General features: G+C 45.8%; 2 protein-coding genes across 5 annotated transcripts in view; one reads left to right on the top strand and one right to left on the bottom strand.

Annotated features, from left to right (window-relative positions):
- The window catches only part of NMNAT2 (nicotinamide nucleotide adenylyltransferase 2), a 97,593-nt gene extending 87,480 nt beyond the window's left edge, over nt 1–10,113 (top strand). The window contains exons 10-12 of the mRNA XM_084866600.1: nt 8,597–8,698; nt 8,791–8,858; nt 9,504–10,113. Coding sequence (XP_084722726.1) covers nt 8,597–8,698; nt 8,791–8,858; nt 9,504–9,606 — 273 coding nt within the window. The 3' untranslated portion in view covers nt 9,607–10,113. The remainder of the gene's footprint in view (nt 1–8,596; nt 8,699–8,790; nt 8,859–9,503) is intronic.
- Nucleotides 10,114–16,960: 6,847 nt separating this feature from the next.
- LAMC2 (laminin subunit gamma 2) overlaps nt 16,961–26,748 on the bottom strand; it is a 60,354-nt gene continuing 50,566 nt past the window's right edge. For all 4 annotated transcript variants that reach the window (XM_084866573.1, XM_084866571.1, XM_084866574.1 and 1 more), the window contains 6 exons: nt 25,762–25,911; nt 25,123–25,237; nt 23,974–24,173; nt 22,170–22,328; nt 21,978–22,077; nt 16,961–19,672 (listed from right to left, as the gene is read on the bottom strand). In XM_084866573.1, coding sequence (XP_084722699.1) covers nt 19,419–19,672; nt 21,978–22,077; nt 22,170–22,328; nt 23,974–24,173; nt 25,123–25,237; nt 25,762–25,911 — 978 coding nt within the window. In that variant the 3' untranslated portion in view covers nt 16,961–19,418. The remainder of the gene's footprint in view (nt 19,673–21,977; nt 22,078–22,169; nt 22,329–23,973; nt 24,174–25,122; nt 25,238–25,761; nt 25,912–26,748) is intronic.

The following is a 26,748-nucleotide window of genomic DNA, read 5'->3' as shown; positions in this document are numbered from 1 at the left end:
ATGCCCCACACTGGAGACTGAGCCTACAACCTGGGCATGTGCCCTGACCAGGAATCGAACCCTGACCTCCTAGTTCATAGGTCAACGCTCAACCACTGAGCCTTGTGGGCCAGGCATTTCCGGACTTCTTATTAGAGAACTAGTCTCCCCCTCCTGCGCCCCCCGCCCCCCGCCCCCCCAAGGCCTGGTCATCGCTGTGCTGCTTCCTGACCTCAGCACCAAAGCGGGTGTCCAGGCGGGACCAAGGTCCGTGGGAAACCAAGGCCAAAGATCAACCGGCCAGCCATGGTCAGATTTCTGAGGCAGGAAGTTTTCAGACTCACTCGCTCCCCTCCCCCAAACAAAACCTGTGGTCCAGGACCTTCTGCTGCCAGCTGCTTTGTCCATTAGGTTATGGTGGAAGGCAGCCTGGCAAATTAACTCCGATTCAAGTATTCTTTCCTTCGATCCATCTTGCAACTAATACTGACTGAGTGGCCACGATGAACATTAAGCACATTATTTGCCCTTGAGGCCCTGGCAACCTTAAAGTAGCTTACATTTTCTTAGATTAGTTCCTTCTAGTCCATGCAATAAAACATGGGAAAAGTTCAGAGGAGTTTCTGACCCTAAAAAGCACTCCATCAATGTTGGCCGTTTTTCATTCATTGGTTTTAAAGTACCGAGTGGCTGCCATGTGCCGGCTCCATTCCAGGGCTGGAGGAACAGAGAAAACAAAATAGACCAAGTCCCACCCTGGGGTGCACTTTACTCTCCAGAGGGGAGACCGGCCATAAACACTTGGCTGTGTCTCAGTTAACCCCCAGAACATTCCTGAGAAGTGGACTCTCTATTCCCGTTTACAGCTACGGAAACCAGGGCTCACACGGACTGTGACTTGTGCAAGACCTAACTCTTGGTCAGCAGAGAAGGATTTTGCGTACATCTCCAACTCCCTAATCCAGATAAGATGGGACAAGTGAGAGGAATGGTACATGTAATTCACAGCAGGCCAGAGAGGAGGCAGCACTGAGCTGGGCTTTGAATGGTGGACAAGATTGGGTTAAGTGGGTGGGAAGAGAGGGCTTGAGAGGCGGAGAGAAGACTGAACAAGATCCAGTGGTGGGAACAAGACCTTTTCAGGGAGATGGTTCTGGCTGGTTGAACTAGAAGGTTTCTCTTGGTCTCTATTTGGGAAGCTTTTGACTTTTCAGCAAGGTGGCAAAATCATTACGTTTAATGATTAAATGTATTAGCCACTGGCCTTTTCAATGAGCCAGGGTCAATATTTAACCCAAAGGAATGAAAGTCTAAAAGGGACGTGAGGCACCAGAGACGGGCCACGGAGGAAAGTGTTTTTGCTTTATTCCTTTGTCTTCCTTTTAGCATTTCCCAAAGCCCGGCACTCCTCGGGCCAGCTCTCATCGGCTGTAGCCGACATTTTTCCAGCCAACCAGCCCGTGGCCTAACTGCTTCCTCCGTCCACCAGCTGTGGGAAACCAACCAAAGCAAATAAACAGGGGAAGAGCCTGGGGCAGTGGCCACTCCAGAAGAAATCCCTGGGCTGCGGGACAAATGGAGCAAAGACAAACATGTGGTTTTTCAGGCTCAGATGGTTTTCATCAGACAGTCCGGCCGCGGCCAGGAAGCCCCACGGACCTTCCCACCCTGGGGATTAGGGCCCCCGCACGGATGAGCCGGGACTGAATTTACAGGCTCTGGGGGAGGAGGGGAGGCCCTAGCGGGGAGATGCTGGTTCTCGTGTGAAAGGCGCTGCTGGCTTAGTTTTCAAGCTGTTGACTTGAGTCTGGAACCCCATGCCCCCCCCCCCCCCCCATCAAGTTGGAAAGGGGCGTGGAGAGGATTTTCTCTGGGAAACCCCTCAGAATCATCCTTCCTTTATTTGCACGAAGCGGCATTCTAGAAATGCATTCCCACCTTCTCGACTCTGATCGCACTAGCCTCTCCCAGCCTTCCCTCCGGGGAGGAGCGGGGGCCAGGACCAAGGTGGGCGACTCTTGGCTGGTATGGGTGGAGCAGATGGCAGAAGCCTGTCGCCTACTGTGTAGCTTCTGCCAGACACTTTCTCCCTGCGTCATTTCTGGCCCGCTCAGAAGCAGACACAATCACGTACCCCAGGGGGCAATGTAGGGTAATGAACAGAGGACTTAGCCCAGGAGATGCCTGGAGAAAAGACAGAGGATCCTTTCAAACCAAAAAAGTTTCAAGTCACTAAAATGTGAGTCTTAACCATGGACCTAGAAGAGGTGCTGTTCTCGGGAGGGGGACCTGGCCCTGAGCGGGTCTGCGTAGGGCTGCCCGTGGTGTGTGAGCACTTCACTTCTTGCAGGCAATATTTCATAACATGGGTCTGGAATAGAGACCAAGAGAAACCTTCTAGTTCAACCAGCCAGAACCATCTCCCCGAAAAGGTCTTGTTCCCACCACTGGATCTTGTTCAGCCTTCTCTCCGGAATAAAGTCTAATGACCTATCTGGAGGGCACAGCCAATATTCAATCACTGAAACCTGCTCTTAACGTCCTGCGGATGACCTCGCTCCCCTCTGAAGCCCCAAGGCGTCTGACCTCATCCGTAGCTCAGAATGCCAATCTGCCTCATTTTACCTTCCTGTCTTGAACCTCTTGTGTATGTGCGGCCTTTGACTTTTTTTTTTTTAAACATATATATTTTAAAAATATATTTTATTGATTTTTTTTACAGAGAGGAAGAGAGAGGGATAGAGAGTTAGAAACATCGATGAGAGAGAAATATCAATCAGCTGCCTCCTGCACATTCCCTACTGGGGATGTGCCCGCAACCAAGGTACATGCCCTTGACCAGAATCGAACCTGGGACCTTTCAGTCTGCAGGCCTACGCTCTATCCACTGAGCCAAACCGGCTTCGGTGGGCCTTTGACTCTTATGTATGTATGGCTCCCATTCGTGAATATGCAATTAAATTTGGTTATTTTCTCTTGTTCATCTGCCATACGTAGATTTAATTACTAGATCAGCTGGAAGAACCTAGGACAGGGGGAGATGTCTTCCTCCCCCACACCATTCAATATTGTCCTAGCTCCACCTGATGTTTTCTTATTTAAATATTTATCTGTTTATGATCTACCCCTATAAGATAGTAAGCTCTGTGAGCACACTAAATATACCTGTCTTTTTCAGCAACAGGACAGTTGGCCATACACCCTCAATAAAAGCGTGTCGAATGGAAGGATGAAAGGGTACCTGGGAAAAGCTTGGTTGGGGGAGTTCAGCCCACGAGATAGTTTGCCTCCACCATGAGATGTGGCTAATGTGTTATGGGTAAATTTTTGAGAGTTACCGGTAAGACATTAGTCACTACAGGATATTAGCCATTTAATATGGATGAGGTCAGACGCCTTATCCTTCCTAGCAATTCCCTTGAAACAATCATTTGTGTAATGTTTCCCACTCGTTAGTGATTGACCCAAGAGATGAAGCCATATCTGTCTTGCTCAACCCTCTGTTCCAGAAAGGTCTTAGCTAAGACCTTTGGGGATCCTCCTCCCCCAAGCATCCCTGAAATCCAGCAAGGCAGGTCTTGGAATTCAGCCTCCCGGAGGGATGGTGATGATAACTGCACATTCCTTCCAAGGGATTTGCCCCCTGCGTTTATCCCAAGGCCTGGCTGCTTCCTGCCTCAACATGTTCCACCTCCTTCCCTCGGATTCCCTGAATTTGGGGAAGCAGAGTCCACTCCTTCCACTTGCTCATCCCATCCCCACCATCCCTCCCCTGTGGAGCCTTTGACTAGCAGAGGAAAAGATAAGATCACTGAGAAGGTGACATTTAATTGGAGGGTTTTGAGCTAAGGAGCAAAATGATTTGGCTTCTATTTTAACAATATCAGCCTGGAACAGACTGAAAAAGGCAAGAGAAAAACAGGGAGACTAGAGCAGCGGTTGCCAAACCTTCCAGTTCTCACAGACCTCTGGTTGGCGAACACTGGACTAGAGCAACTCAAGTGAGAGAAGATGGAGGTGAATTAGTTACCTGCTGCAAGCGTGGTGACTTACAGCACACACATTTATTCTCGTGCACTCTGCAAGCCACAAGGCCAAAATAGGCTTCACCTGGACAAACCAAAGTTGTTTGCAGGGCCGTATTCCCCCCAGAAGCTCCCGGGAGAGTCTCTTGCCTTGCCTCTGCTAACTCCTAGAGCTATTTGTTGCATTGCTTGACTCAGAGTCCCTTCTTCCATTTTCAAGGCCAACAGTGTAGCATCTTCAAATCTCCTCTGCTGCCTTTACATCATCGTTTCTCTTCTGTGTTAAATTGCCGTCTGCCTCGCACTTGTAAGGCCACTTGTTATTGAATTAGGTCCCTCGCCGTAGGTTATTCTGGATAATTTCAAGATCCTTAGTTTAATCACACCTGTAGAGTTTCTTTTGCTATATAAGGCTCTTGGGATCATGTGTTCCAGGGACTAGGACCTGGATATCTTTGGGAGCTATTATCTAACCCACATGTGTCAAACACAAGGCCCGCCGGCCAAATCCAGCCCGCCAGGCCTTGCAATGTGGCTCGCACCGCGCTGTCATCACTGCACTCCGCTGTCAGTTTATGACATTGTCAGTTTATGACTGTTCAGTAAACCATTCGGCCCGTGATTTAGGCTGGATTTTAGATTTTGGCCCCTTCTCTGATTGAGTTCAACACCCCTAATAACCTATCAAAGGAAGCTTGGACCAGGACAAGTGATGAAAATGGTGAAAAATGAGCCGGTTCTTGGATCCTTTTGGAATCAGAGTCAGTTGTGTTGTCTTATAAATCATATGCGGAATGTGAGAGCAAAAGAGGAATCAAGGAACTTGCCAAGGCTTTGGCCTCAGCAATTGTAAGAAGAGTTTCCATTTTTTGAAATGAAAGGCTACAAGGAAAACATTTGCTTGGGGGGGTGGGGGGGAGTGGTGGCAATAATGATTGATTGATGTCAGAGCATTCCGGGGCTCATGGACATATCAAATTTGTGATGCCTCACCCCAATGGGCATGTTGAAAAGGCCGCTGGATATATGAATCTGGAGTTCAGGAGAAAAATCTATGCTGGAGATACCAATTAGGGAGCCTTCAGTGTGTCTTTAAAGCTTTGAATTAGAATGAAATCATTAAGGGTGTGAATACAGATTAAAAAAAAAAAAGTTCAAGTTCAAGGTTAGGGAGACGAGAAAGAACCAGCAAGATGAGAGACCAAAGAAGAGCAGATGAAGAGGCAGGAGGACAACCAAGAGAGGTTGTCAGGGAATTGGGGTGGGGTAGGAAGGAGATGATTACCTATAGGACCAATAGCATACCTCACCCCACTCTAGCACTTGACACCTCCCCTCACCCAAAAGCACACCCCCACACAAACACCCTCCAGCATGAAAATCAAGCCCGAGCCCTAGAAGATAAAGTCTGCAGCCTCTGGCCTGCATGCCTGCAGAGGTGCCTCTTTGATGTGGCAACGCTGTGTCTTGTCTTTAGACCCCGACTCCCTTACCCATCTGTGATTCCCAGGGGCCAGTCTGTCACCTGTTTCTGGCAAAGGAAAACATCTCAAGCAGCACAATCCCCATCTGCTTGCTACCCACTGAGCCACCTGGCACTGTTATTGATGGGTGCTCGGATCATTAGTTCCTGAGTGGAAAGCAGCAGATGCACTAATGTCACCCAGAGGGCCATCCCGCCAGGAGTTCCGACTGCCATTCTGAGCCGTTGTTTACACGCTTTCAACGAGGATGTTCTCTTTAAGTAGCCCCATTATTTCAGGCAGATCAAACACCCATCCAGTTCTCAGAATCAAATTGAAGGCAGATCCTGCATCATGCGGCCTACACCAGATATCCTGAAACGCCTAGCTAGCCAAGCCCTTAAGGATCTCCCTGTATACCTCCCATTCCTCCCTCCCCGCCCGTCTCCTTCCCTTTTCTTCTTTCTTCTCTTTCCGTACCCTGCCAATTCCCCTGGAGTTTTAACTCAGTATTTATTTAGACCACTGGTTCTCAAGCTTGGTTGAATATTGCAATCACTTGGGGAATTTTAAAACATTGTTGATGCCAAGGTCCCATTCCCAGAGGTTCTGATTTAATTGCTTTTGGGTGTGAGCTGGGCTTTGGGAAAAATTTAAAACACCGGAGGCAATTCTAATGCGCAGCCAAGTGTGAGAACCGGAGTCTTAGGTTATCTTCGGAGCAGTGAACGCCAGGGCGGCCTTCTAAAAGCTACGGCAGGAGGAGCTGGGTCTACCTCCAGCTCCCTGCCCCACCTCTCCCTCACATTGCTGGGTTTTATAGGGCCATTTAAACCGTGCCAGTTTGCTGGGTCTGAACACCACCGAACGGTGCGGCAAGTTGCAAAATGCTCTGGTTTTCCAAATGGCATGATCCCGCGGGGCCCTGATAGTTGACACCTACCTCTGACTTCTCTTCACAACTCCCCTCTCAGGGCACCTCCAGCCGCCTTTTTATTTCAGCAATGACAGGGCTCCAGCTGCAGCTCTAGCTCCAGTTGTCAGCAATGGCAGGAGTAGGGTAACATGGATGGGAAACCCAAGGGCACAGGTGCCCGTGCACGCAAGTGCATGTGCACCCAATCACGCACACGTGCACCCAATCATGTGCACGCGCACGCACACACGCACGCACCCCACGAACATCATCAGTGAACTGGACTTAGAAGTGGAATCCTGCTAGCACAGAAATCCTCCCACAGTGCTCCTTCCGGTCTGTCGGTGTCACTAGTTTGGAGAACTGTAAGAAGAGACCTGGGTCCTTGGCTGCCAAAACCAGGTCTTGCTCAACGAGCTGCCTTGCTTAGAAGCAGCCGGCCTCCCCTCCCTACTCCCTCCACCTGGGATCCTTAATTGGCAAGATCTAAGCAACACTAATACGCCCAGGCTAGATCCGCGTGTAAGTGCCATCACTGTCAGACTCTTTGAAAACAAGAATTGGCACGAGTTTCCAGAAAGCTTGGTAATAGGTCTCAAGAGCTTGAAAGGTGTCCAGTTCAGAGCCTTTCATCTAATTATTTTACTTCTTATCCTAAAGAAATGATCAGAGATGTGGTAGAAGGCTTATGTGTAAAGATCTTCAACCAAGTATGTATAATTGCAAAAAGCAGGTCACTGCACACTTTCTATTATATAAGATGGGCTTAATATATCATTGCCATATCATAGTACAGCTTGACAATAAAGTACACAGATTGCTAAAGCTTTATCTTTTCATTTTAGTGACGTAAGAATATGCTCACAATATAATGTTAAATTAAAGTGCAGATAAAGTGATTTATTTTTCAGTTTAATCCAGTTGTAGAGTGGATATATACAATTATTTGTAGAGAGGAAAAATTTTATTATGGTTATATTAGTGGTTTTCTGTGTGGTGTGGTTCTGATTGTCTTCCTTCCTTCCTTCCTTCCTTCCTTCCTTCCTTCCTTCCTTCCTTTCTTTCTTTCTTTCTTTCTTTCTTTCTTTCTTTCTTTCTTTCTTTCTTTCTTCTTTTTTAATTTTCCAAGCTTCTATGTTGTCTATAGTCAGGATAAATTTTAAAGGTTATTACTTTTTTAATGAAAAGGTTTCATTTCTCATATGGCAGCAAGCGCCTATCAAAGGCTGACCTCAGAAGTGACCCTGTTATAATCTTCCTCCTATCACTTCCTCTGCACAGACCGATGCATGCCCCTGAGGCCCTCGGCAGCTTTGACTGGGATGAGCAGGGAGCATTCTAACCCCTCTCAGTAACGCCCCCTGGGGGGGGGCAGCGTTTTTCTTGCTGGGCAATGGGATCTGTGTTGCCACACGGCTATAGGACTCTGTGCCATTCATGCTGTTCATCAGCATTATGAACTCAACCGGAGCCTCAGGAATCAGAGAGATCGTGCTCAGGCATGCAGAACCATGCTTATTCATCGGTTCCAGTGTTTCCCAAACCTTTGACATATGTGTACCCCTTCTATAATTTTTGTAACTGAGTAACCCTTGTACTCATGAGAATGTAGAATTTGACGCAGCTAAGCACAGTGCAGTGCATATCCCCACCAAACTCCGGTGCAACGCGTACCCCCATCAAACTCTTCCCGTACCCCTGGGGGTACACGTACCACACTTTGGAAAGGCCAGTGGTCGGCAAACTCATTAGTCAACAGAGCCAAATATCAACATTACAATGATGGAAATTTCTTTTGAGAGCCACATTTTTTAAACTTAAACTTCTTCTAATACTACTTCTTCAAAATAGATTCGCCCAGGCCATGGTATTTTGTGGAAGAGCCACCCTCAAGGGGCCAAAGAGCCACATGTGGCTCGAGAGCCACAGTTTGCCAACCATGGGTCTAGGGGGTATTTATTACACCTATTCTGTGTGCCAAGTGAAGTTCTCACTCATTCACTAACACTGTTATGGGTTGTTACTTGAAGGAGCTGACTGATGGATGGGCTGAGAAAGCAAGTGTAGGACTAAAGCTTGAGGTTCCACATGGATGATACCTGCACCCTGCTAAGTAGTTGTTTGGTAGGGGCTTGGGGTCATGATCTCACAAATGCTTCCTCTCTCTCTCTCTCTCTCTCTCTCTCTCTCTCTCTCTCTCTCCCCCACCCCAGATGGAGGTGATTGTTGGGGACTTTGGGATCGTAGTGGTGCCCCGGGACGCAGCTGACACAGACCGAATCATGAATCATTCCTCAATACTCCGCAAATACAAAGTGAGTTCTCCATCTCCCTGCTGGTGTAGCTCTGTGCCCTTTTCTGCGAGGCCGGGGGTGCTGGAAACCTATTCTCTCTGCTCTGCCCCCAGAACAACATCATGGTGGTGAAGGATGACATCAACCATCCCATGTCTGTTGTCAGCTCAACCAAGAGCAGGTACGTTTGACTCATCATATGAGGAGAGAATGGGGAGCAGCCAGACCAAGGCTAGAGCAGAACTGCAGAAACCAAGGTGCATCCCTGGAGCCCTTTTGTACCTGTGGGTGCCTTCCCACCACAGCCCCCCGTCTTGTGAGAGGGCACCTTTGTCTCCATCCGGCTCCTGTAGGAAAGAAAGGAAATGGTCATCAGAAGAATCCCAATGAGAATTGTTTTCACAGACCATGGGGCAGAGAAACACAAAGAAACGAGATAAGAATAGCTAACATTGAAATGCCTACTGTGTGCTTGGGCTGTGCTAAGTGGGTTTCGTAATGAATCGTTTAATTTTTTTGATAAATGAGATAGTTATTGTCCACATTTTGTGGAAGAGAAAACTGAAGAACAGATGGGCTTAAAACGCTTGCCCAAGGTCCCTCCATAAGAACTGGCAGAGCCAGGATGAAATGGAGTCACCAGGTTGGGGGAGACATTGTGGGCACAAGAGGGCATTTCCTAAGAGGGATTCCATTTACTTAACCTAAGCAAAGGCTGGTACTGGGGTGTTGGGTAACCCTTCCCCTGAAAGAGAGTGGGCAGACCAGTCCTCCTGCTGGGCTTCAGGGAAGGATGTCCATCCCATTACCATCTCTTCTCATCCAGGCTGGCCCTGCAGCATGGGGACGGCCACGTGGTGGACTACCTGTCTCAGCCCGTCATCGACTACATCCTCAAGAGCCAGCTGTACATCAACGCCTCGGGCTAGCGGCCACACAGCCCTCCGCTGCACTCTCCCCACGTCCTCCGCCAACACACCGGCCCCTCCAGTCTCTGTCGGTCCCCTGTTTCTCTCCGGCCTCTGTTTCTCCATCTCCTCATCTTGACTGTTCTTCCCGTTCGCCGGCTCAAGCCCCCACAGTGTGGGGACCTTCAGAAAACCTCGGCATCCTTCCTCCGCAGTCATCTTTGGACAAACTTTCCTCTAGTCTCCGGGTTGGGGGTGGGTGAGGGCGTAGGGGTGGGAGTTGGGGGGAAGTGCTGTCCTTGGAGATGTGCTGGTGGCCATCTCCCAGCATGCTAGAGAGTGGCTCTGGTGCCCATCCTCCCAGCATGCTCTGGGGAGGCAGCTCTGGCTCTCGCCTTCCCAGCATGCCCTTTACCACAAAGGGCTATTTTTTTCTTTTCTGTTTTTGTTTGTTTGTTTTTTGTTTTGTTTGTTTTGTTTTAATTTTGATTGCTGTTGTTCGCGCCTCATAGAACTTGGATGAAATCAGTGTCCGTGGTTCTTCACGTCTGTGGTCTTGGTGCATTCCTGTGGAATCGCTTCCCTGTGATGGGAAACTGTGGCCAGACTCAGCACAGAGAGCGTGTGAGGGCCACACCCAGGGAAGAAGGCCAAGCCACCTCCACTCTCCAACACCTCCCCCTCTCCCCACCTACCTACATCACCCACCCCCACACCCACACCCACCCCCTACAGCAGCAGCAGCAGCAGCAGCAGCAGTCTCGGGTCAGGAGTGAGACTTGCAAGTTATAAAACTTGGGAAGCAAGTCTGGGAACAGGAGGGGTTCTTAGAAGAATTTGAGTTCATTTCCTTAGTTTCAGACCATTTTCCTGAGGCTCTGGGCCTAGCTTCACAAAGAGCCAGTCCATCCCCATTTCCTGGTGGCATCTATACAGTTACTCCTGTGGGCTGTGACTGGTGGCAGAGAGTGGGTCTCCTGCCATCCCAGGCATTTTCAATCCCCATCTCAGCCAATGGAGGCCACATTCTTGCACCCGAGAAGAAGCACATAAGCAAGGCCAGGTCCTAATGATGCAGTCATCTCTGAAGAAAAATATGCTAGGAATTCACTCATCCCTGGGGATCTTTGCTAATTGCAATTATTGCCTGTTTGGCTAGGACATGTCTGTCATAATGTGAGTCCAGGATGACGTAGGAGAAAGCAATTGGTTGTCTTGGTGGAAATGGATGATCCTTCACCTACTGAGCTGGGGTGACACAGCCTGAGGGCAGTTCTGGAGAAGCAGAGTCTTGGCCTTGTTCTTTTCTCCTGCCAAGCCTGTCTTATCTCCTGCCAAGATAACACTGGTCTTATCTCCTGCCAAGCCAGCAATCGTTGTCATCATCTAAGGAGATCTGCCTGGCAGAGAAGGGGGTTCACAGGATAGAGATCGTGACAAGAGCCACTATAGTTTCATCCATTTTCTCCCTAATCCCCACCTTCCTCCACCGACCCTGGAAACAGTATTGACATGCTCTGTTCTACTTGTTCAGGCCCCGCGCATGTCCTCCTTGGAGACCAAGAGGAAATTATTCTCTCATGCCCTGTCTCTCCCATCCAGTCCCTGGCTCTTGGGTTTCTGATTGTCTTTGAGGAACGGTCCCCAAGCAGCAGGACAATTTTATCAAAATCTAGTACGAGCTATGGCCCAGAAGGGGTTGGGTGAGATCTGGCACCAGGAACAATGGTCTCCACCACACACTTCACATCTGCAGCATCCTTCAGTGGTTTCTTAGTTGAGTGAGTTGGGAGTGTCCTATTAACCTGTTCCAGTTAGTTAGGACTGCGTTACACACCGGATTCAGCAGAAGAGCATGCAGAATAGCATCCAGGAGGGTGTTATTCCTCTTGGATTGTGGTAGTCATCTCCAGAGGAGGGAAGGAAAGATTCTATTCTTGGGTCTTAGTGCTCATGGCTAAGAATCATGGATTCATAAATGAAAAGAACTTTAGACATTAGTTGATCTAACTAATTCTCCTTTACAAGATGAGGGAGCAGAAGGCCCCTGAATTAAATGGCTGGTCCCCAATCACACAGCAAATGGAGAGCCTAGCAACAGGATGTTGTTTCCCGGACCCTCAGGTTATCACACCACATGGCCTCTGCCCCTCCAGTTCCCATGCTACTGACCAGCTAATATGTGGTTTCTACTCTTCTTAGCCTTTATCTGGATCTTTCTCTTGAATTATGTCTGATCCGAGTGCTGCCTATATATGGCTTTGTATATGGCAGTTCCGAGGGAAAATGTGATGGTGAGGAAGACTGTAGCTAGATTTCCCCTCAGAAATCAAGAAATCCCAACAGTTTAGAGGAAATCCTAGAAAGTAACTCTCTGAATCCAAGAAAGAGTTGCTTTGTGGAAGGATAAGAAGGACCCAGAATGCTCAAGATGACACTAGTATTAGAGAGAGAAAGACAGAAAAGCCTTTGTCTAAGCAAAGAAACAGGAAAATGGGGAACTGGGTTCCCTGGGGGTGGGTGGGTGGGGCATGGAATCCTCAAGGATATGGAATTTACAGATAGATTTTATTATGAGGATCTACATGCTCAGACCCGAGAATGACAAGATAACTTTAGTCTCTTTAGTCTTTGTTACTTAGCTGGACTCTGGTTAACCGGTTAACTGCCATGTGTCCAAATGGAAACCATCTCCACACGCCACGATATTTTGAATTTAATTTAAAAAATTCGCCACTTGCACCTATAGACATTTATGGCGTACAAAGGGTTAAGCCCCATTTAGTCCACAACCAACGAGAGAGAACTGGGCTTCTCTGTGCACTCAGTGTAAGGGGGAGGAGATTCAGAAAGAGAGAGGAGATGAGCTAAAGAGAAAAAATAGAAGTAGATTTCTAGGAATAAAAGGGAGCAGGTCTTGTCTTGGTCCATCACAGGGATATTGTTACAATAGCTTTACAACAAGGAAAAGTGAATCTCCTTTTGGGTAGACCTGTCCGTTCCCCATTCTGCCCTATTCTTCCTTTGCTAAGGGGGAGGTCAGAGCCTCTCCCTCAGTCCAGGGCAGGACATTGTGGCTGTGACCCAGCTAATGTCAACACCAGAACGATGATTCAGTTTGAACTAGTGCCACAGGTGCCAATAGGCTAACCAGTGGTCGGCAAACTTTGGCTTGGGAGTCACATGAGGCTCGCTAGCCTCGGTTTGCTGCTCTGTTGACTAATGAGTTTGCCGACCACTGGGATAGGGGCTTAATCATAAGAAACAATAGCCTGTAATTATTGGAATCGAGAATCTAGGTCAGTGGTCAGCAACAGAGCCACAGTTTGCCGACCACTGGGCTGATAGGCTAACCTCCAGAGTCTGACTTCCCCTCTGGGGTCCTGCTGTTCCCTACAAAGTCCAACCCAAGGCTGGCATGGCTCCGAGTCTGTGAGAAAGGCCTGGGCTGGGCTGATCATGTAAGAGGGTTCTGGAGCCACATTTTTCTGTCTGCCAATAAAAAAATGTTCCATTTTTCTGAAAGTGACTGATATGAGCAAGAACCCTTTGTGTCAAGGACTGTCTCTTCAAGGAATGGCCCTCTGGCTGGGGGGGTGAGCGGAGGGGAGGGGTGGGAATGGGGCTCTGTGCTGCTAGCTGGTACCTCATTTGCCACCCCCTCCCCCAGGCAGCCTCTTGCTTTCATTTTCCTTGAATGTACATGAGAACAGGGGAGGGAAGTCTCTTACTGAAGTGCCTGAAACCCAGAGCTAGAGCTTCTAGAGACACCGTTCTTCCGGTCTCCGCTTGGCCTACCTTTCCCCGACATTCTCTGGTCTCGTGCTCCAGCTTCTCACGAAGAATAAGTGAACTTGCTGCTCTACTAAAGTAGAAAGCGAGACCCAATAATCAATCTACAGCAAAAGGCAGGGAATTACAGGGAAAAACAACTTGTATCTTAACAGCCCAAATCTATTCTCCCAAACTACACACGCTGTAGGGGACTGAGAAGCATGTTATATTTTATTTGTCAAAAACCAATCAGTGGAATATAAAAAGCTCAGGATCTCTCCCACTGCTACGGCAGGAGGGCCAGCAGAGGAGATGGAAAGGATGGAAACAGGGACCGATTCTACAGCTCATCCAATTAGGACACCTTAGGAATAGCATCGTGGTCATGAGGATGAGGATGCTTTGGTGAAATTCATCCAGCCTGCACCTTCCTATGGCTGCTCAGAAAACTCAACTCGTGGTTTCTTAGTTGAGTGAGTTGGGAGTGTCCTATTAACCTGTTCCAGTTAGTTAGGACTGCGTTACACATGTTCCCTCCTCAGCCCCAGGGCCAGAATGCAGCTGGATCCAGGAGATCTCAAGGATTGGCATGGGGAGGGGGAAGTTTTTTTATTTTTTGAGTCACTTTTTGGTCACTGATTTGGCCATTTGAAGAGCAAGATTTGCTTTATAGAAACCAATTCATTCATATAAGTTACATTTGAGTTGCAACACCATTTCACAGTGAAATATTTTGAGTGAAATGTTGTTGCTTAGAATAGTCACAGACAAAAGTTTCATCAGCAATATGTTTCAATTATGTTAATAAAGAAGCCAATGCTACTGGAGTCTCCTGTCTTGGTCTAGAATCTTCTCTGTGGGTTGCAGAATATATCACTTTTTCTTCATAGTCCTACTTGACAGATGACAACAGCTGTATAAATGTCCTTGGAGCTGGTCTAGCTGATGCCACATATGTAATATGAAAGTATTTATAAACACACACAGGAGTCAGAAGCAGGGAATAATTAATTAGCAATTTTGTGAACTGTGCCTAAGTTTTCTCAGCTAAAAAAATAATAATAAAATCTTTAGATTCTGTCCAAATCTGCATAGTCTGGTATTGGTTAGCTTTGACTCCTTTATGAAATCAGTTCTTTATGAAATAAAAATGTCTAAAAATTACAAACTTGAACAACTTTTTGGCACAGAAGATCTTAAGTAAGAGAGAAGTTGCTAAACTCGCACATTGTCCTGGCAATGTAAAAAAGCAAATAATGAATAAGTTGTTAATTTCCCAATCCTGCTGTAACTCCTAGTTCAATGTCGTTTTTAGTTGTGACATACACATTGTATTGGTGTAGGCCTAAATGGTGATTGTTATGAGCTGATCTCAGCTGTGATTCAGAAGGTGGAATAGTAATTTCCTATTAGGTCAGCTCAGTTAAGGCTTAGCTACATGATAGATTAGTTGTGGTTATTTAAAAAAAAAATAATAATTTTAGTTCTTAACATTTTTTTTTGTTGTTTAAAATTAAGATGAGTGAGCTTCGTGTGTATCCATGTGGGTTTGGTGGCATAGGAAAATGATGCTCAAAACGCCTTGTAAATTGATGACTTGTATTTATGTTTGCTATTTTGACACAAAGCTAAACAATCTTTTCTCTGTCATAAAAATATATAATGATGAGAGCGTGTTTAAATGAAGGTTTAAACACTGATTTGATCTGCTAACTTTCACGAACTTGTCAAATAGATATTTTAATGAACATATATGTACATTAACATTTCTTCCCATACGACCAATACATAAGCTTCAGATCTTGGAATTTCCTAGGAAGTTTCATGTGATTCATAGTGTAACAAAAGCAGAGAAAACAACAACAACAATCTCTGCTTTCCAGGTGGGAAAACCGAACTTAGCCAGAATCCATAACATTCCCATGGCCGTGCAAAACATTAAGCCATGACACGATAAACATATTCATGGTCCTTGAGACTTGTTCCAAACATTGGACATGACTGAGTGTCTTCCTCCCCCTCCCTCCAGCCTCCCAAGAGTACTGGAAGGAAACCACATCCTGGGATAAGGCCAGAAATGCATCTGCTGAGAAGTTCTAGTCCATAGGCAGTTTCATTTCTACTCCCATCTCCATACAGAAATCCCCATGAATCAAAGTAGATGATGATGTGTGTACTAGTAATTGCCCACTGTCTGCACAATTCATCAGAAAACTCTCAGAGAAGAAGTATAAGAAAGTTTTCACTACAAATGACAAGTACTGATGAGAAATCAGAAGAAAAAAGCTCCCTCAATATGGCAGGGTCAGGTCAAGTCTGGTAACATGTGCCGCGCCAGCATGGCCAAGGATGACCATATGTGGGGGTGGCTGAAAGGCTTAGAAAAGACAGATAAGAGAAGGAAAGCTGGGTCTCGGTGGGATACTGCCTCTCTGATGGAGAGAGCGACAGCACCCACAAGCCTTGTCTTTTTTGTATAGACAGATTTCCATGATGCAAAGTAAGGGCGTGGTCAAGATGTTTACAACATTCTCGTGGGTTTTGATCCTACTCAATTACATGCACCTGAGTTCTATCAAGCCCACATCACTCAGGAACGTGGGGCCACGTGCTGGGACCACAAGTTCAAGCTGTTGGCTATAATTGTGCTGGGAGAGCCCTGCCCTCCAAGCTGGGACTTGCACGTGGCCACGAGAGGACTGTGACCACTCATCAGTCCAAGGCTTGGACCTGTCCAATCACAGTAGCTGCGTCCCACAGTAACAGAGGCTAAGCCCCAGGTAGGCTATCTCTAAGTCATATGGCCTTTCTCTCTTCTTAGGGACTACTTGTCTGGAAGACAGTCTTATGACTTAACAATCGATCCCACTGAGGAGTCCTTTATGGTTGAATGTTCCGAGTAATTGGGTCCCTCATGAAGTTCCCTAGTGCAGTGGTTGGCAAACCACGGCTCTTGAGCCACATGCGGCTCTTTGGCTCGGCGTTAGAACCACATCTTCAAAATAGATTCCCCCAGGCCGAAAACCGACTTCTGCGCATGGGCCACGAAGTTTCAATCGCACTGTACGTGTGCGCCCTCACGTGGTATTTTGTGGAAGAGCCACGCTCAAGGGGCCAAAGAGCCGCATGTGGCTCTCGAGCCGCAGTTTGCCAACCACTGTCCTAGTGTATGTACTGCCTAGCCATTTACTCAGCAGAGATAGATAGCCAATCACTAAGGATGCATTCTCTCCTTTTTAGATCGTCCTGTATTCCCCAGTTCCCTGGTAAGTTAGCGGTGAATATGAGAAAAAGTGACTTATAGCCCCTCCGAGGCCTGGCCTACAAAAACCTTCCATGTGTCTCCCTCTTCCATATCTTTTTTTTTTTTTTTTTAAATATATTTTATTGATTTTTTACAGAGAGGAAGGGAGAGATATAGAGAGCTAGAAACGTCGATGAGAGAGAAACATCGACCAGCTGCCTCTTGCACACCCCTTACTGGGGATGTGCCCGCAACCCAGGTACATGCCCTTGACTGGAATCGAACCTGGGACCTTTCAGTCCGCAGACCGACGCTTTACCACTGAGCCAAACTGGTTTCAGCCTCTTCCATATCTTTTTCTCCTTCCACCCACTGGAGTGGAGATGATTTCCAGGGTGACCCTAAAAGTCGCACGTTATAAATGGCAGGGCCTCTGGAATGATTACATGGAGGCTTTTCCATCCTACAAACTTTCTCCCCATTCGGCACATTATTGGAACAAGAAAAACATCTATTGTGTTTGAGTTATATACATTTTTAGGTCTATGTGATATAGTAGTTGATCTAATAGAATTAATACACCTTATTTTCTGGGCACTACTTAATTAAAGCAAGAGATTTGTAGAATATGTGATTGGGTGTGTCAAGGCAGGATTATAAATTCACTTCTATAGAAGGTAAAGCAAAGTGATCAGACCCGTCAGTACCTGGCAGGGGTAGGGAGGGTCAATGTGGACAAGAGCAGAGTCCTTTTCTCAGCCACTTGAGTAATGGCCAATTCAAGATCTTAATTTACTGTATTTTAACTAGAGGCTCAGTGCACAAAAATCGTGCATAGTTAGAGTCCCTAGGCCTGACTGGTGATCAGGGCTGATCTGTAAGGTGACTGGTGGGACTATCCAGGACCCCTCACTGGTACCCACCTTGGCAGGCCTGGGGCCTGTGGCCTGGGGGCAGCTCCTTCGTTGAACATCTGCCCCCTGGTGGTCAGTGTGCAAACAGTTCTGCTGTTTGGTTGATTTGCATATTAGCTTTTATTATATATCTAGTATGTATTGGAAAGCATGGCAATGCACCACAAACTACTGATTTTACCTTAATTTTATAGCCAATAAAAATACAAAAATATTCATTATAATCCCCATCTTGCTAAGGGTATCTTAGAAATAAATCCTTCTTCATGCTTAGGAGATAGTACCAGTGAAACCTCACAAAATACTCCTGTGGTTGGAAAGGGCCAGACAGATGCTCAGAAAAAAGGACTTCAGGATGCTGACTCTAGAACTCCTTGCTCTTTCTGAGGCATTTTAGTTTCCATGGTTTTGGAACCTACACCCCAGGCTTAGAGTTGAACAAATTAGAAATTGACCACAGTATCTAAGAATTATTCTTTATTAAAAACATGTTCATGAAAATCCAAGGAATACAGAGGTGAGGCAGTGCCCAAGTCTTCTGAGCCGAGGTGGAAGGGCCTCTGGCTTTTCCAGCAATTCCCACTGGTGTTGTCATGACTCAATGGTCTGTTGCAATAGGTTGTGGAAAGGAGCAGAGGGACAGCTGGAATACAAAGACATGAGCACCGCCCAGAGCCGTCTCAGCTTTGCCAAAACCCAAGAGCCCCCCAGGGAGTGTCTTGCAACATATGTCATGTTGAGAAAAGAGGTTGCAAACCAGGGGGTGATTGCAATAAACACCACTTGTGACAAACAGATTTGTAAGTTTAAATTTATTTTGTGAATGTCTATCTTCCTCACTAGACAATCAACTCTATGAGGGCAGAGACTGTCACCACTGTACCCCAGCCCCTGGCATACAGGAGGTACTCAATAAATATATGTCAGATGGCTGGATGGATGAATGGATGGAAGGATGACTTTTATCTAGCTCTAGTGTGAGTAGGAACATTTTGAGAGAGAGAGAAAGAGAGAGAGAAATAACACATGGGTGCAGATAATTTTTAATGTTTGAAGTAGGATTGAATTAGGACTAATACATCTTCTAGATAATATTGTACCTCTTTCAATGCCCAAGCTTACATTTTTCTATTACTTTGAAACTCAAAAGTGAATTCCCAGTGTTTGCTTTGCTAGTAGGAAATGCTGATAGGGTGATGCCGTGGCATCATCAGGAGAACAGATGACACTCTCAGTCCAGAACTTGAAGGTATTGTAGCAGGGCATGGCAGGCATCATTGCTCCAAACGGGCCAGGCTTGCAGCTCCTCACTCCATCACTGCTCTCCTCTTCCAGCTTGAAAGTGGAGTACATGCTTACGTACTGGGTGGTAAGTGGGAGGAACTCTGATCAACAAGAACACTGGACACTAGAAGTCAATAGTATTTTACTGGCCACAGTATGACTGGACTTCATTCTCTGTTATGACATTGGGAAGAATTTTATGCATGAGCCAAGTTAAAATATTTTCCTTTTGTAACATTACTCAAAGAATGAATGAGCTATCACCCAGAAGCACTTGTCCACACTCCTGGACTCAGTTTATGCCTATTCTGAGGCAATCATCTGCCCGTACATTTTGTCCTTCCATCCAGTCTACCCTTGGGATCCAGGTCCTTGATCAGTCTCTTACTCAGTGCTATTTGCCTCCTTATCCAGCATCAGAAAGCAAATAGCATCACATTGGTGCAATGAGACATTTGTCTGGCCACGGCCACAGGGATGGAATCAGGTTCAGTTGACCCAAGCATGCCTTTCAGCATGTTCAGATGTCCACATCCCACCCCACCCACTTGAGATAGCTCCTGGAGCCCTGAGGTCTGTGTCCCGAGAACCTCAGTTGAGAAATCACTATGGCAGCTTCACTGTTGCTCAAGAGCCTGGGTGTTATAGCAGCCTGGGGGCAGGTTGTCCCGAATGTTCTCCAAGTTTTTTACATCAGCCAGAATACCATCTATGCTCGTCTCCAGCGAATGGAGTTGGCCTTGCTGGCGAAGCGCCCTATCCTCCAGGTCTTTCATCAAGGGCCGCAGCTGGTTGTTGATCTGAGTCCTGGCTCTGGAAAGCTTCTGCTCCAATGAAACCAGCCTCTCTTCATCTACCATGCCAGGCTGGTCTATTGGAGGGAATGAAAAAGGAGTTTAACAGAAAACAGCTGTGGGTTAGATTCCCTTAACCTACCTGGCCCTTCTGTATCTTTAACTAATTCTTCTTTCACTTGTCCAGAGCTAATAATATGCTATGCATTTATTTTTAAAAGGTTTATTTTAAATGATAAATAATCTGGGAAAAGTGCTGAGAGCACTAGCATAGTCACTGTGTCTAATTCTGAGCTCTCCAGGTAAGCAATATGAAGCTTGGAATTCTCCTTCGATATTAGAGTCAACAGTTCATGCTCTGGAAAGATAGGGGCTGAAGGTCACATGGGACTGATCTCATCCTAGGATCAGAAGCAAGCCCACATTCTGCCTTCTGAACCACCCTTAAGCATTATCTTGTTGTTATCCATTGAAGGACCTGTCAAAACTGGCTGTGCTTCAGGCTTCACAGAGGCCAAGGTATGCTTTACTATTGGAGGATGAGTTCCAGCTGTTAGGAAATGACACAAGGTTTCCTTCTGGCCTGAAACAGCTAGATATTGGTTTACTTCCAATATGAAACGTCCCATTTGTTCAGGTATGTTCCCCCATAAGCAATCTAAAAGTGACGTCAGCATGAAGGGCACCAGGCCAAACGCATTTGGCTTGAATAGGTTTGAGCGACCCTTGGTCATTTCAAAGTCAAGGTCAGTTGGCCTCACATATCTAAGCTGAGTGACAGTATTTGGTTGCATGGGTGTATTATACCTACAGCAATTAAAATGCTATTGTTCCAGGACTGAGCAGAGCAAACAGAGTAGAAACAACAAAACAGACCAATCCTTCACCTAGGGCAGGAGAGAATTCACGAATTTAGGGGTCCCTATGACATGCAGAGAATGTTAAATAAGCATAGGGACAAAATAACTATGTCCATGGGGAGGCAGCATGAGCTACTCCAAACGAGCAGGAGTGCTGGAGACAAAGAGATCTCTTTGAGTCTCAGTTTATACCTGTGTGAAGTAAAACAATAAAACCACCTCATAGGACCTTATAAAGACTTAAATGATATCATACCGTGAAACTACCTGGCATTGCGCCTAGCACATAGTAAATGTTTAATAGTTATCTCTCTCTCCCCATTCTCTCATTTTCTATTTAAAGGCCTCCATGGTTTCATTACCTTTTCCAGAACACTAAACAAAGCTGCTAAAATCTCAACGGGATCGCATTTTTTACTCTTACAGGGTATTTTACTCTTAGGGGCCCTAATGGGATCACAAAGCAGACCCATAAGGATAACAACACAGATAATATTGGCCTCACAGGGTGATGAAGATACTCAGGGTGATTGATCCATTTTTGTCAGAGTGTAGTTTCTACTCTATTTAAAGTTGTTCCATGGAACTAACAATGTGGAACTAGGCCTTTTCCAGAATGTGGCTGGAGTCTAATCAAATATCTAGTTGCTTGTCTGCTGTAGTCCAAGCTTGATCAAACAGGCCAAATGAGGGCCTGAAACAGTTCTACCTAAATCTAGAATTTTAATTCAAATCAATGTCTTTTGGAGGGTTCTATGGAGAAACCTGATTTGTTGCCACACCGTGCCATCTGAACTATTTCATCCTAAAATGTTGCAGTATCTCATGGGCCTACCACCTTTATATTTCTTCTGGGTTATCCACCGGGCAGCTCAAGTTGCCGCCACCTCTTACATCCAAGTATAGCTGTGGTTTGAGGAGGGACACATAGCAGAGTCAACTAGTGATTCTTAACTTCCTAAACAGGGAGAAGCTTCCTTCTCACCACTTCCATGGCTTCAGAGAAGGCTCCATCACCTCTCTCCTCAGTTCCTTCAACAATCTCCTGAGCAGCCTCACTCTGCCTTCTGTCTAACCTGCCTTAACTCTCCTCTACACAGCCACCCAGTGATCTGTCTGAAATATACAGTGATGATGGTATTCCTCTGCTTAGAGCTGTCCACTAGATTCTCAGAATCAAGGCCAGAGTCCTTAGCAGGACTTTCAAGTCATTCAAATCCTCCACTATTTACTTTGTGATCCATGAGACATTATTTATCAACCTGAGCTTCAATATACCTTCCCTATAAACATTCAGCTCTTTGACTTAGAGGCTTTCACCTCTCAGAGCAAATGTGTTCAGTAACCCATCTTAGAGATGCTAACTAACATAGAGTCCAGAAAATGTACAGTATCTGGGCCTGGACAAAGCTAACTTCCTGATATCCTTAAGGAAAGTTGAGACTCCCATTCATCGGGACTCGTGGTTAGTCTTCTAGAAAAAGGCATGGAGGATGGGGCTGGAAGCTGGGGGTACTCCTACCTATTAGGTGTAGGATGCTGTCCAAGCTGTTAAGTGTATCTTGGATTGTAACTCCAGCATTCTTGGCTCTGTCATTAGCTCCTTGGGCTTCTGTAACCACCTAAGGATACACACACACAAACTCGTCTTGAAAGGTGTTTTCCATATTGGCAAGTTTAAAGGAATCTCCCTTGGAAAGCCGTGAGAACTCACCATCTGTACAGCATCCATATTCATGTCAAACTCCCGCTCCTTTCTGGCCAGCTCTCCTTCCACTTCCCTCATCTCACTCTTCAGAGTGGCCAGTTCCTTCTCCATGGCCAAGGCTCCATCTGCTGTCACATTGGCTTCCAAGTTCAGACTCTCTATCTCCTGGGAGAAGAAAAGGAGCCAGGGACGGAAGGGAAGAGAGGGGTGAGGCACAAAAACATTCCAAAGACAACTGCAGAAAAAATACAGCTGCAGAGAGGCCCTGACAGAGAGAAATGAACAAGGAGAGAGACAGACTTGGGGACATACCCTTTCCAAAGCTCTGCCTCAAACAAGTTAATTTGGGGGTCTGTGCCTGGGGATCATGAGGGTCAGCACTGAGACACTGCTTCCCTCGCAGGGCACTGATCACCAAATGGTGAACCCAAAAGGAACGAGTTGAGATAACACAGAGGGTGGGAAACTCATCTCATTCTCTGTCATGTTCCTTTGCTGCCTTAGTCTTTTGCATGACTTTATTCCCCAAGAGAGTTGAGTACGGGGTGCAGAGAATGAATGGGCTATAGCGTTGAGTTTTGTTTTCATTAGGACAAACCTTATCAACATCTTTGTCAATAGCTATTATTAAGCACCAAATTGCAGATGTCTCTGTGCTAGAAGCCATATAAGGGAGGCACATGAACTTGGTCTCTACCCTCGAGAAACCTAAAATTAGAGATTATTTTTGCAAGTCATCAAGTGGTCCAAGAGTAAGGCCAGTAAAAATATCAAGAGTTCCCTCCAGGCTGTCTAGAGTTGCATTGGCTTTGTAGAAGTCATGCTTAAGTAACAACAATAAAACTCTTCCAGCTGAGAAGCACTCCTAGTGGCGCATTTAATGTATGGGTTGTAAGTGTCACTAATCTGTCTCTCCCCATTACTAAAAGCTCCTGGGAGAGAAGGACTGGGTCTCCATATCCCCAGGCAAGCACAGCCTGGCCCACAGTGGGAGAAGAGAGAAAAATAAATAAGTGGAGCTTATATAGAACACAGAGACAATGAACCCAGAACTCTAGAATGTCATAATCTTGAGTTAAAACATTGATAATCTTTGTTATGAATTGAACTGTGTCTCCCCCCCCCCCCAAAAAAAAGAAGTCCTAGCCCCCAGTACCTCACAATATGAACTTATTTGAAATAAGGTTGTTGCAGATATAATTGGTTAAGGTGAGGTCATACGGGAGTGAGCCCCCTAATCCAATATGACTGGTGTCCCTATAAGAAGAGTCAGAGACATCTAGAAAGAAGAATCCCATGTGATGACAGAGGTAGGGATTGGAGCGATGCTGGTACAAACCAAGCAACACGAAGATTGACAGCTGCCACCAGAAGTTAGGAATGTTTCTACCCAGAGTCTCGGAGGAAACTTGGCTCTGCTGACACTTTCATTTCAGATTTCTAGCCTTCAGAACTGTGGGAGAACACATTTGTGTTGTTTTAGGCCATCCTGTTTGTAGTACTTTGTTCAGCAGCTCTTGGAAACTAATGTAATAGCCTATATAAAAACAATGTTGGGTGTGTTTTTTCATGGTGTTGTCCAAAAAGGGAGTTGAACATAGCAGATTCTAGCATTCAATCAATGATGGACTGTGAGTCAACCAACAAAAGGGGTGCCCAAGTGGATCTGGAGCCACCATGGACCACAACAGGACTCTGAGCCCTGTAGGTCAAAGGGGCCCTTTGAATGCTCTGGAACGCTCTTTCCCATTCCACATGAGCCTTGTGGTTGGGGCCGCTCATGCTGGCCAGCATCTGGATTTCTCGTTACCTGCTCTATCTTGCTGGAGATCTCGAGGGCCTCCCTGGCTGCGTTCTTAGCCTTCTGGGCGTCAGCAGCGGCACTGCCCAGGGCTTTCTCTGCCTGCTGAGTCTGGTCACTGGCGTCGGTCACCTTCTGGCTGATGTAGAACAGTCTCTTCATGGCCTCTTCAGCTTCTGCTTTTCTGTCTCCAACCTGCAGGTCGAACTCTGAAATGAAGGTAAAGAAACATCACCATGAAGATGAAAACAAACTTGCACAACCAACTTACAAAAGAAAAATTCCAGAAAGAGTGTTATTACTGCCTGGGAATGAGAGGGGTAGGGGGAGCTGTGGCTATTGCTCTTTCTTATCCAGGAGAAAGCATCTTAAAGGAGGCCTTGAAAAGCCCATAATTTGTCCACTGTGAAGAGGAAATGACACTCAGCCTACCTGGGTCCCCAACACTGCAGGAATCTTAAGACCCCAAAGCAAATCAGAGGCAGATGGGATCTTTGAAGTCCAAAGTTTCAAGCCAGAGCCTTAAACTCTAAGCTGCCAATGACAGCAGTTGAGGGTTGGATAGGGTTGTGTTTTCTGTGAAGAATATCCCAAGTCTTTAGGAATTCTTTTGGTGTGTGTTTTGTTTTGTTGTTGTTTAGTGACGAAGCCTGAAACTGCACCAGAATTCTAAGGCACAAACCTAAATTTCCTGGGACCTGGCTGCTGTGACAAAGCTTGCCCCATAACCACAACAAATTGACCTATACTGGAACCAACCAGGCTACAACAACAACAACAGAAAGAATGAGAAAGATAAATATCTGTATGGTAGTGGGATGTTGGGTCTGTGAGGGACCTTACAGATCACATAGCTTAACCTTCTCCCTTTAAAGAGAAAGTTGGGGTCTGGAAGGGCTTTGTGACTTGCTATGGCCACACAGCCAGCTCAGCCTGGTCATGGGGTCCGGCAGAGATTGGAATTCAAGCCTTATGACATTTAGCTCAATTCTTTCCCCTGCATCAAATATTAATGAAAACCTTTTCTTTATAAAGTTATTGTCTATTAATACTCCCAATGTACCTATCACTTAGAGAGATACATGAGGATTCAAAATAAAACAAAGTCATGGTTGCATTTTTAAAATGCTCAAGGGACCTGAATCATGAACTGCTCACCTCTGAGGCTCTTTAAGATGTTCTCAACTTCATAAAAAGTGGCATTGCCCATACTTAGTGCTTCTTGGGCTCTGTTTTTAGCAAGGTTGGCCCGGGAAAGCAGCTGAGCTGATTGCTGTGGAGAGGCAGATAGAACAAGGTTAGTGTAAATGTAACATATACCTGGGAAGTGCATTCCTGCAAGCAAAATCGTTCCCACACATTTCTCTTTGTGACAACAGAGTGCTGTGACTCACCTAAGAGTATAGTGGTGCTGGAGCAAACCCCTCCACAATCTGGGACAAAGCAAATACTATAACCCAATGACCCAAAAGGATCCCATTCAGAGAACAGTCTCAACTCTAGACCATTATCAGAGATAAGTTTTGCAAATCATAATTTAAACCTCTGGATACTTCTTGAAGCCAAGCTAGCGGACAGAGCTGGACCAAAATTGGACCGGCAAGGCCTGGGTCCTATTCCTAGATTTGAGGGCTGATTCAGTAGGTGAAGATGAGCTAATTATACCAAGGTCTCTATATCTTAGTTACTTCCTCTGTATGTAGTGGTAACATGATCTTTTAGAGAGTTTCTATTCCCCACCCCCATATTTATTCACATTTAATGCATGCTTGCTGAGTGAGTGCATCAAAAAGATACCTGTCTCTCATTCTTTCCGCTCTGTAAGAGCTGCCGGGTTTCTTCTTCCCAGGTTCCCAGATTGCTCTGCACACGCTTGAATTCATCCATATGCTTCGTCACCAGGCTTGAGAGAGAATCAGCTTTTTGTCTGATCCTCTTTGCTTCTTCCTGTGAGCAAAGGAAATAAGTAAGTCAACTTTCTGCTCATCAGTTACCACACCAGTCTTCTTAGGGCCTGCCATCGTTGTTTGAAAACAACAACAACAACAACAACAACAACGGCCCAAAGTCTAATAGGCACAATGCCAAAGCAGATCTCCTCCCAACCCCCCAGGCATCAAACAGGTCTTCTTTTTAAAACTCATTTTTAACTGTAGTTGATATATAATATTATATTAGTGTCAAGTGTACACCGTAGTGATTCAATCTAAAAAACAATCACCATAATAAGTCTAGTCACCATACACTACGATGATATTTGATTGTATTCCACATGATGTACCTTACATCCTTATGACTTACTTTATAGCCGGAAGTTTGTACTTCTTAATCCCCTTCCCCTTTTCCACCCTTACCACCATCCTCAAAGAGGTTTTGTGTCTGTTTTCATGTTTTATCATATATATACACATACAGGGGAACATTTTTGTGGGAATCACTGAGAGTGCTTTTTGTGGCATTTAGAAAGCCAAATTTTCTTAATCTAAGTTTGGAATTGATGACAGAAATAACAAAAACTGAACAGAACACATGCCTTTTGAGTGGCTATACATAGTATTATAGATTTCACCTAGATATAAGTATCAAATATCTATAATAATTTTCCATAGTTTTCAACAGTCCCCAAAAGTAGGGAAGAGATATAAAACCTTAATCCATAAATTGGTTCAGGATGTGAGCTGAGACCTTTTCAAATACCAAGACTGGGATTAAAGCACAAGGACATGGGTAATGAGAAAGATACATACTCCTCCTAAATCTAAGCAAGAAAGATCAGCATTGAGA

The sequence above is a fragment of the Pipistrellus hanaki genome (assembly GCF_964339955.1).
Source record: "Pipistrellus hanaki genome assembly, chromosome: 18".
Classification (NCBI taxonomy): domain Eukaryota; kingdom Metazoa; phylum Chordata; class Mammalia; order Chiroptera; family Vespertilionidae; genus Pipistrellus; species Pipistrellus hanaki.
The sequence above is the reverse complement of the archived record's forward strand: the minus strand, read 5'-3'. Positions and strand labels throughout refer to the sequence as shown.